Here is a 12,123-nt window from a genome sequence, read left to right on the forward strand (position 1 = left end):
ATAATAATTATAGAACTGAGGCTCAAAAGGTACAGAAAAGTTCCTGGTGATCCAAGGTTGTGCTTTCCACTGGGAAGGAGTAAGAACTTGTTTTATAACAACTTTAGAGTAACCAACTCTGTTTGGTTCCTGGGAACAAGGCATATGTGTTACTAATATTGAGTCTGTATCTACTAAAATATGCTCATAAAATGTCTGGGTCTTAAAAGTTTTTGTCTTAGGATGTTCCCATCCTGGGGGTATGAGCTGTCTAACTAGGGAGAGGGTGTCTGTTATGTGCTGGTATTCTGGTTCAATCCACAAAATAAAATTCCAAGAGTCTTTTGGGAGTTCAATGTTGTGATCTTCTTTTGGGATTTGGGTTTCCTGAGAGGTAGAGGATCTATATTTTGGTTGGTTGGAAGGAGAGGTCAAAGGAGGAAAGGAAGATGCAACTACATTAAATGGTTTCTTTAAAGGAGGGGTTTAGGAGGTTGAGGGTAGGGCATAAGTCTGTTTGGATGTTGGATTGGGGCTTGGGGAGAGCAGTTGGAAAGGGTTTGGACTATAAGTTAATGGGGTTCTTTCTTGAGATTTATTTGAAGAGAAAGTGGGTGAAGTGAAAGAGGGACAAGGAAGGAATCTGCTAGGGGGAGGAGGAATCAGGGGAGCGGCATAAGACTGTCTAGTTCTGGGTTTTGGGGATTTGCTCTTATCTGTAGAGGAACTCATCTTCCCTGTAGAAATTCACAGGTTAGAAAATCAGGAATTGAATTAGTTTCCCCCTTAATATATTCAATATCAAAGTCAAAAACACTTAAAATAGCCTGCCATCGAGCAAAACTCTGTTTGGAAACAAGATTTTGAACATCTTTTTGTAAAACTTCTTTAGCACTTTTACAATCAACTTTGATTAAAAACTTTTGATTAAAAAGATCATTTTGGAATTTTGAAATACATAGTATGATAGATAAAATTTCTTTCTTAATAGTGCTGTAATTCTGCTGGGTGGCTAACCAAGAGCCAGAATGAAATCTAACAATTTGTTCTTTAGCATCATTTTTTGTTACCTGTTTTAGGATTCCACCATAACCTATGTCAGAAGCATCTGTCCCAACAATTTTAAAAGTATCAGGAGAGGGAATAACAATACAAGGAAGTTGTTTAACATATTTTTTTAAATCTGTCTAACTATCATAGTATGTCTGTCTGTCCAAGGCGGAGGATTCTTTTCTAATCTTTTATACAAGGGTCTGCATATTTTTCTTAATCCCTGAAAATAATCTGAAACATAATTGAAACTGCCAAGAAATCTCTGTAATTGATTTTTATCTTTTATCTCATCTGGGAATTTATCTGCAAATTGAATAGCTTTGTCAATAGGGCTTAAAGTTCCCTTATAAATATTATGACCTAAAAATCAAATTTTATCTTGAAACAAACTTATTTTAGAGGCCGAAACAACTAAACCATTTTGTTTGATTATTCTGACAAATATATTTAAATGTTTCCAATGGTCATCTATTGTTTTAGAAAAGATTAGGACATCATCTATATAAACAATGGAAAAATCTGTGAAAGGTGTAAATATGTCATTCATTATATTTTGAAATTCACTGGGTGCATTCTTCAAACCAAAAGGCATAACATTCCATTCATAATGACCAAAAGGAACTGTAAAAGCAGTTTTGTATCTATCTGTCTCATCTATCTGTATCTGCCAAAATCCACTTTTCATGTCAAATTTAGAAAATATAGTCGTTTCATGAAGTCTGTCAAGAAGATCTTTCTTATTGGGAATAGGATATCTTATCCTCTGTAATGCTTTATTTAAAGGTTTATAGTTTATAACTAATCTTGGAACTCCTCGCTCCAATTTTGCCTGTTTATTAACATAAAAAGCAGCACAACTCCAAGGAGACTTGCTCTTTCTGATTAATCCTTTAGTTAAAAGATATTCAATTTCTTTCTTACAATGTTCTAATAATTCATTATTCATTTGTATTGGCCTAGCTTTAGTAGGTATCTGTCTTTCATTAAAATCTTTTTGATAAGGTAACTGTACTATATGTCGATGCCTATGCCAAAAAGCAGTAGGTAGACTGGAACAAATCTCAGTCTCAAGTTGTTGTCTAAATAACATTATTTTATTGTTTAGTATGGGGTCTGTTAATTGATCAGCAATTCTTTTATATATTATTTCTGACTTCAAAGATTCCAAATGTCTATTCTTTCTGTCAATTCTGTCTTTATCAATTTCCTTTACTATGGTATTAAGTGAATAAATATCTTTTGGAATCGGTGGGAAAATAAATTTAAAAAGTATGTCTTTCCCTAGCACATTAGTTTTTATACCTTCTTTTGTTGTTAAAAAGGGATAAAGTAAAGTCATAAAAGGATTTCCTAGAATGATTTTAGAAGAAAGGTCTTTAATTAAAACAAAAACTGTTTCAAAACAAACTCCATCATTACATATGTGAACACCAGGTATTTTATAATTAATTATTAACTTTTCGCCATTAGCTTGAGTTAATCTTTCAGATGATTTTTCATAATACTTTAAAGGTATTAATCCTTCTTGTATACAGTTCATGTCAGCTCCTGAGTCTATCAAAGCAATCTCTGTCAAAGAAAACTCTATTAATTATTAGAGTGATTTCTGTATGCCATTTTTGAAAAATTACTCTGTCAATTAAACTCAAAGTTTTCTGTTTATTGTTGTCATTATCTAAAGTATTTTCTTCTAAAGAAAAGGGGTCTATCATGGGTGTAGAAATTTCTTTTAAATTTATCAATTCTACAATATTTTGTTCATTTATTTCTGTAGAGTTATCTTCTTTAATATTTTTAATTTCTTGTTTTACCATTTTTGCTTCTGTCATTAAATCTTGTAGAGTTACTGGTTTTATATCTACTCTATCTTGTTTCACTTTTGTCTTTTCTTTCTTTTCTTTCTTATCCTTAGTTCTCGCTTTCTCTTTCTTTCTACAATCCGTAACATGGTGTCCATATGTTCTACACCTAATACAAGCAATATGTATTTTTATAGAATCTTCTAATTTTAATAAATTCTCTTTCTTGTCTTTATGGTGATTTGGTAGATTTTCTATTAGTTTCATTAGTATGTCTTTTTGTTTCCTTTTTCTTTTATTAATCTTAAGTGGGTTGGTTGATTTTAAATCTTTCTTTACTTGATCTATTTCTTTTTGACTAACATGAAATATTTCCATTAATTCATTTGTTATATCTTTCTCAAATTCTAATTTATTAATTTGTTTAACAATTTTATTATGTCTGTCAGTTTTCTCATTACCTGATAACTCATTAGTATTTAAAACTACTATGTCTCTTTCTCTATCTATTTGTAAAGGTGTATTTAAAATTTTTATTTTTTTAGTTAATTCTGTCAAACTATCATTTTGGGTATCTATTATAGATCTCTCAATTAATTTTAGTCTTTCATCTATCATTTCTTTTAAACTATTACACTTCTTGTCTTTTACTTCCATTTTTACTACACTATCTCTATTTTCTTTTAAATTACAATTAATGTTTTTCCTACCTTTGTTGACATTTTCTCTTTCATGTCTTATCTTTTCTTTTACTTCTATCTTCCTACGTAGAGATTCTTTACTACTATTTGTTTTTGGTTTTTGCATGTCCTTTATTATCACTTTCCCTACATCTTCACTATTCTGTCTTTCAAACATTTTTTTTTTTTTTTTTGTTTTGTCTTGTACTATAGTATTAGTCCTTTCTTCTTTTAAGTTATGACTTAGAGATTCTTTAAGAGTGTTATTTTCTTTTACTCTTTCTTCATTATTTGTCTTTATCTTTTGTCTTTCTATGTTTTCTATCATTTCCTTTACTATGCCTTTCCTTATCTTACCTCTTTCTTTGTCTTCGTTTATTATATCTCTGACACTTTCTATAGTACTTCTATCTTTTACACGTGTTACTCTTTCCTTAATTGGGTCAATTTTTTCATCAACTCTTCTGTCAGTTGCTTTTAAGATCTGTAAGTTCTTATCTACAACTTCTTTTAAACTAGTATTTATATACCAATTACCTGTCATAGTTTCTGTAAAAGATGATCTTTGATGGGGTCCAAGTTCTGTTTCTTTTTACAAAGGTGAATTTAAAGCTTTCATTCTTTCATAGAGGTCCAAAAAACTATCATTTTTCTTTTCAACTTTTGTATATATAGTGGATCTGCCAATATTTTTCAAAGATTCTAATTTTCTATTAATTCTGTCTAAAAAACTATCATTATATTTATTAGTCTGTTGGTTGATTTTATCTTCTGTTAAAGTACCCCAATTATTTGTGTTACCATTATAATTATAATCATCAATTTCACTGTCAGAATCAGAATCTGTTTCATAATCCATATCACTATTTAACCAATTATAATATATATCTTTCATGCTATAACCTTCATCATAATCTATATCATCATAGTCCATGTTTCAAATTAGTGTGTGCCTAGCCTAAGTGTGAACAAGCAAACAGATGATGAACTGATAAATGTATTTATTCTCTTTCTAAGCAATTAATAATTACTGGCGGAACTATTACTAACCACTGGTATCCTTGCTATCGGGACCACCTCCTTGGGAAACTCCATTGCGGGACCACCCAAACAACTCCTGTCCGTCGGCTACAACCTTTTAATTAAATTATTACAATCAATAATTATAAATTTTACCCTTTTTTTTAGAAGAAGTTAATCTTAAACTATTGTTAATTGGCATAAGCTTTACCTTTTAGCTTTTAACTATTATTACAATCAACAAACCTTCTTCCTCTTCTTCTCATTTTTTTTTTTTTTCAAATCTTTTAAGGGTACAAAATACTTTAACACACTTTTAGTAAAAAGTTTTTAGCAAAATACTTGACAAGCTGTTCCCAAATGAGAACTAAGATTATCTAAGAAGTTATCTTAAGATTATCTACACACTCATACAGAGGTATTTAGTGTTAGCCATTGATGGTTTTTGGAGAAATTTCTTTTTGAGCTATTACATAACTTAAGGAATAACTATTGAGCCTGATATTGAGACTTACTAAAGCTCAATAGGTTGAGGATGAATCGAGATACATGTTCACTGTTTCAGTAGATTCTTAAGCAGGTTTTTTTTTTTTTTTTTTTTTTTTTTTTTTTTTTTTTTTTTTTTTATATGGATTTTCTATGCACTTTTGAACACTAAAAACTTAAGCTCAATTACATCTATAAGTGCATTTTTCACTCGGAATTTTTTACATATAAATATTAGGTTGACCTTTAAGATTGCTGCTAAGTCTAAGGGCAGACAATTATTCACAAAGCTTATACCATACATGAATTTGTTTCTACAAGGTCACAACCATTTTCTTGTGTCTTCAACATGGATCTTCAATGCATTTTTGGACACTAAAAACTAAAGCTCAATTACATCAATAAGTGCATTTTGTGCCAACGAACAAATATTTGACCCGAACAAGTTAACCTTTCAAACGGCTGCTGAATCTACGGGCATAAAATTATACACATAGCTTAACGTATACATAAATTGTTGCAGCCAAGTCACACCGAGTATACTACTGCTGTACTGCGGACAAAATTATGTTCGGGTTGTGATATCCATTAGAATAAGACTTTTTCTTTCAATAGTTAGGCTCTGTAATTGATACAAAGGTATACTTTTATGGTTATTTTTAGGATTTATAGTGTTGGCATATTCCATGTCAAATATTTTCATTGTAATTGCCAAATTTCCTTCTATTTTTTTCATTGGGTTGTATTTGCATTGGAGAAAAGAGGATCAAAAGCTGGAATTGGAATTGCAAATCCAGAATTTCGCTTGAGCAAAAATTTTCATGTTAGGCAAATTGGTTTTCACCTATCATTATCCTATAACTCAATCGAGCAATATTTGTATTTGAAAGAAATCAGTTGTTTTTTGTTCTCTGTTTTTCCTATCCAAGTACCGATCTATGTTTTTTGTTAAATATTAGCATTGATACATCATGTTGAATATGCTAGAGTAGATGCGGAAGAGGAAGCATAGAGGAGGAACACTGAGAACACGAGGGTTACGTGGTTCAGCCTTACGGCCTACATCCACGGAGGAATCCCTTAAAGGCTACATCTTTATTGTATGAGAGTGTAGTACAATAACCTGTGTTACAATGAACCCTAACATGAGTATATATAGGCGACTAAACCCTAGACTACTAATACAAGCAGGAATGGGCTTGGGCCTATTACATTGGGCTAATATGTCTAATATATATCTCTAACATTTTTCTTATCCAAGTACCCATCTTTGTATCTCAAAAAACACACTGAAATCACACCTAAATTTTGTAAGAAAAGAGAGAGAGAGCTACGCATTCTATTAGAAAGAGAACCATTGTAGGTTCTATCCCTTCACCCTTTCAAATTGCCATACCTTCTGAGAGGAGATCAACAAAAGATTCCTAATTAATTAACTTTGTTTATCATGGATAGAGTGATTGGTGCTGGGAATCACAGATCATATCTCAAAACCTTTAAGCGGTCATGGAGTATCCATTAGCCTGGATTTGTGATTGGCATCACAACTTGCAGAATTGGTGCTAGGAAGATAAAGGGTCGGTACAACCGCTTACTAGTAAGAGCAGGGAGCTCAGATACAAGTAAATCTATAGACTAGAAGGGTTTGTAAGCATATTGTATCGCAACTATCTTTCTAGTGGATTCATTTGATGGGCTAGCCCGCAAAGTTTTTCCAATTGTGGGTTTTTCTCACCCTAAACACATCTAGGTGTGTGAGTATGGGATTTTACTTCTCTTTGTGTATTTTCATGCAATATGTAAGTCTATAATTAAAGAATTACACCTAATTGTGTACATCCATTTGGTACGAATTTTAAGCATGTGAGAGATTCACATAATATCCTTGGAGCCTTTAATTATGTTGAATAAAAGGACTGAAACAAAAAGAGATAAACAAGCTTTATCAATGAGTACAATCTCTGCTATATCCACTAGTATGAAACAGGTGGGATGCTTTGTTCATTCCTAAAGAAATTAGCGGGATCTACCACAGTCTTCACTTGCACCAGCCTTTCGAAGTTGTTCTTAAAATATTTAGTACCCCATATGCTTGCCTGGCTATAACTTGTGTTGCTTATGTTATTTGTTCCTATGTCAAGGTCTCTATAATTAATATATGCTTCTCTTGGAGACTTAGAAACGTAGGGCGCCATGTAATCGTAAAGCCTTCTTATCCAACTCATATATTGTTCAGATGCTGCAGTCCCTTTTTCTGTCCAATACACCAAGTGTTGGATTTTGTAGATGTTGCCAGCTCTATGTGGGAAAGGAATTGAAGACTCTGAAATTTCATCCATTCTTCCTCCATATGGACTGAGGATCAGTAACGCTGCCGCTGCCTCTTTTTCCAATAGTCTTTGCCAAATCCCTTCCAACCCAACTTCAGGAATGGGATTCTTCACATAGTCAGATTTTGCTTTAAAATGGGTTATTGAAGGATCCCTGTTTAGCAAAATATCTGGGGATAGCCCACTTGGGAATCCAGCAAAGTAGAGGATAGATTGAATCCAGCTCATTTCTGTACAATCTTCACTCACCAAACCCAGCTCAGGAAAGCTCTTTTGCATCAATGGAAGGAGCTTATCCTTCCCTCCAAGGTACAAGGAATTGAACGAAGCTTGTACCGTCCTATTCCCTTTTTGGCTAGAACTAACAGCACTTAAGATTACACGAATGAAGAGGTCTGTATCAAACTTGTCTGCAACATACTGCCACCGATGAAGAATTTTTGTTGCATTTTGTTCCAAGTTCTTATTGACTGTGAACACAGTCACATTTGAGGGAACAAGAACCAGCTGGATTTTCCATTCAACAATGACTCCAAAGCTAGCCCCTCCTCCTCCTCGAATGGCCCAAAATAGATCTTCTCCCATTGATTTTCTGTCAAGGAATCTACCCTTAACATCAATCAAGTGTGCATCAATAACATTATCAGCGGCAAGGCCATATTTGCGCAACAATGTGCCATACCCTCCCCCACTGAAGTGTCCACCAACACCTATTGTTGGGCAAACTCCAGCTGGAAAGCCAAGCGTTCTACTCTTATTGGCAATCCAATAGTATAATTCACCCAGGGTTGCACCAGATTGAACCCAGGCAAAGCTATTTTCTACATCAACAGAAATGTTTCGAAAATTTATCAGATCAAGTATGACAAATGGTACCGGAGAAGCATAAGAAAGACCCTCGTAATCATGTCCACCACTTCTAACCCTTACTTGCAATCCATGTTTTTGGGAACAATTTAGTGTTTCTTGAATTTGTGAGACCAACAATGGTGTCACAATGACTTGAGGTTTCGGGGTGGAAGGTGTTGAGAATCTGGTGTTTCTGATGGAGGATTTCAGGATAGATGAATACGAAGAGTTGGATGAGGTGTAAATGAGTTTAGAAATACTGCCATTTCCGGAATGAAGGGTCAGGCACTGAATAAAGTTTTCATCAGTAGAAGCTGAAGTTTCCAATAAAAATGAGAAAAGAAGAGCAAATACGAGTGAAGACACTGATAACTTCATTTTTGTTTGTGCATAGTGATTATAACAAAATTAGAGCTCCTTATTTATAGAGTTTAGGAGGTTTATTTATTTAAGTAGTGTTTATTACATTTGAAAACAACTGACCATGTTGGATAGAGACTGATAAGTGGTTTTGAATTCCCTTCCATATATGGAAGATATGATATTAATTTTCAATAAATATTGATAAATATGCTATTAATGTTTTATAAATGATTAGTTTTTGAGAAATGGAAGATGCTATTAATGTTCAATGGATGCGGTTTATTTATTTAACTATTTATTTGAGAAAGAAATCCTACTTGAGTTTAAACTTTTAATTGTGGAGTAATCATCATATCAAAGATGTGAGGTGATAATGCGATTGTTAGTCATTCTATAGTACCCTTATGTTTTTTAGTGGGTATAGTACCCACCAAAATTTTGACCATCAAAATTAATGGTTTTTAATCTAGACCATTTATTCAATTTTTGTGAGATATTCAATTTTAGTGAGAGACCAGTTACCGATAAGACAAGTTAGCATATAAAAGCAAAATAATAGAACCAGATCTTATCAGTTCTCTCTCGCGTCCTCCCAAATTCAATTGATCTTCTCAAAAAATAATCTCAGGCACCAAGAAGTGCTTGCTTGATTCGTTCATTCATTCTGAGAAGATTGCTTTTGCTTCTTCTCTCTTGCGTGCTCTTTGTATGTCAATCTCCTTTCCGCAATCCGTCAATTTACTTGCTAGTGAAGGTAAGGATAAAACGAAAAAAAAACATAATTTCACTCACCTTTGTTTTGTTTCCCCTTTTTCTTTGTTAGTTTTTCAACAAATCCATTTGAAAAAATATATACTTTTTATTTCAATTGGTTGTTGATTGCATATCACTGGCCTTTCTATTTGTCGAATATGCGTATTGGGTGCGGGGTGGAACTTACTTAGGGTTCAACATTGAGTAGTTTGTTTTGTTTTTTTTTTTTTTTTGAACTCAACATTGAGTAGTTCTAAGTGGACTGGATCTTGTGAAAAATTCAATTGCTTTGTTTTGGTGGGTTCATTTTGAAACCATCCTAACTGGACTGAACTGAAAAATATGTAGTTATACCATTCAATTACTTTGTTTTGGCCGATTAAATTTTGAAACAATCCTAACTGGATTGAACTGGATACCTTGATAAAATTCTACCCCATTTATCAGTTATTACTTAGAACCTACCCTCCTAATCCATGGGTGTAACCAGAGACAAATCCTTTATGAATGAATTTATCAAATATGTTAAATTATTTGCTTATTCTGTGTATCGCTATTGCTTCTATAAATGAGTCCAAACACTTATAACATGTTCTTTTAAAAGTAATTACTAATTTTAATAACTTAGGTTATCAATATGAATAATTTCCTATTTGTTTTCTTTTCAGTGTCATCTTTTGCTAGGATTGATTTCTCAGATTATTAAGTTCAAAATTATACACATAAGTTATCTTTTCCGAATAATGAAGTCTAAATTTGTGATGTTATATGGATATAAAAGTGAACTATGGCTATCTAGTGAAAACCTATAAGGCTATGGATCAATTGGGTTTGTATTTATAAATCATCTGTAACTAGGGAATCAATTATGCAATTTAGTGCTTAATAGAACCCTCATTGAAGCCTAGATCATCATTCCCAACCCATAGCCTTGCTGGTGAAGCCCAAATCGTCGTCCACAACCCACAACCCACCGTCCTACATGCTAGCTCCACCACCGGTGATGGTAATTTCTATTTTACTCCACCTTCTGCCTCTCTCATCCACTCCCCTGGCCCATCTCTCTTTCACTCACCCAACCTATCCCTCTTCCTCACTAACCCATCTTCCTCCATCTTTCTCCATTTTTTTCCTTCAACACCCACATCCTTTGAGATCTTGATTTTTTTGGATCTATAGTGATAGGCCAAGAATGTATTGACTCCTTGTGATAAATTAATCAATTGATTTAGCCAAGTTAATTAATTAATTCAATTAACATGTAAAACTCGTGATAGCACAAACAAATCACCAATTAACTAAATGCAGTGGAAATTAAATTGACAAGGTGATTTGTTTACGAATGGGGAAAACCTACACGGCAAAAACTCCACCGGGTAATTTTAAGATTACAACTCCCGAGAATCCACTATTATTAAAACAAACGGTTACAAGTATAGGAATCCTAGTACCTTATACCAACTTACAATTGAACCCTTACCCCAATACTCAATTAGACTTGTTCTGTAGTGACAATCTTTCATTTTCAATGCATGACTCCTAGTACGTGACTAATCAATATATGCGAGGATCCCAGTACGCGACTTAATCACCAACTTGAGAAAGATGTTGGCTGCAAAGTTCTTCAATTCATCACACAATGAAGATCATGAAACTCCTTGGTCACAAAACCTTAAGGTGTACAAACACAAAAGCTTCTTCAATAGAAAGATGAACTAGGGTAAATTCTGTCTTTAGTCACAATTTGCATGAACAAAGCTTTGCTTCACACTCGCACAACCTTTGACGACCCTTAAAATAATCCTTATATATGTTTAGGGTTGTGAGAAAATAAAGTCCAAACATATACATAGATTGGGTGCAAAACAAAACTGAAAATCTGTTTTTCATAAACCTTGACAGATAGGGTATCTATCGAGCTTCAGGTTTCAGTAGCTTTTTAAACCTCGATAGATGCTAGTTGTCAAGCTTTAAAATCCAGCACTTCTTCACTTGTTTCTTAGATAGACTTGCATGGCTTTAACACTTGAACTTGAAACCTTATTTCTTAAAGCATTAAACACATCCTAGGTCTACCCAATTACAAGTAAAGTGTGTTTTGTCAAAGGATTAGCCAATTCTAAATTGACATATGTTCCTAACATCAAATCACATATGTCCTAACATATAGTGAAGTGTTTTTTTTTTTTTTTTTTTTTTTTTAATGATTTGTTCATGAGTTCATACTATTTTTTTTTTAAATTGATTTGTTCTTGGGTTTATATTTCTTTGTTTTTGAATTTATGTGGTTCTTGGGTTCATATTGATTTGTTTTTTTAAAATTGATTTGTCCTTGAGTTCATATTGATTTTTAAGAAATTGAAAATTACAACTATCCATTAATTTGATCTATCAATATGTAAATGATTGTCTATGAGAAAATAAAAGCATATTGAATATCTGTAGTTTTTTGCTTGTGTTGGAATTTATGTATTTGTTCATTTAAAAAATTGTGGATTTGGGTATTTTCTATTCAAATGAGATATATTTTTTCTATTTGGTTGTATGATTATTGTGCAGTTGTGATGTTGAACTTTTCTACACTGTCTTATGTTGCAGGCACGTTTCTTGTATATCATCTTGTTGCTTACACATTTGATTGAATGGTATGTTGAATAATGTCCTATACTAAATATGTATTCCATAAGGCCAATTTTGGTTTTAAATTGTTTATCCGATTGACCACCTAAAGGGTAAGACATACGCGGTATTTGTTGGTCGTGTGCCTGGTGTGTATGATACCCTAGAGAAGCCCGTGTCCAATTTCATCAA

At 33.0% G+C, this 12,123-nt stretch overlaps 1 protein-coding gene across 1 annotated transcript; it reads right to left on the bottom strand.

Annotated features, from left to right (window-relative positions):
- Window positions 1–6,990: 6,990 nt before the first annotated feature.
- On the bottom strand, window positions 6,991–8,574 carry LOC126728585 (tetrahydroberberine oxidase-like). Its single transcript, XM_050434384.1, has one exon. The coding sequence runs from the start codon at window positions 8,572–8,574 to the stop codon at window positions 6,991–6,993; it is 1,584 nt and encodes a 527-aa protein (XP_050290341.1).
- Between the last annotated feature and the right edge of the window lie 3,549 nt (window positions 8,575–12,123).

Source organism: Quercus robur, chromosome 5 (assembly GCF_932294415.1).
Source record: "Quercus robur chromosome 5, dhQueRobu3.1, whole genome shotgun sequence".
NCBI lineage: Eukaryota > Viridiplantae > Streptophyta > Magnoliopsida > Fagales > Fagaceae > Quercus > Quercus robur.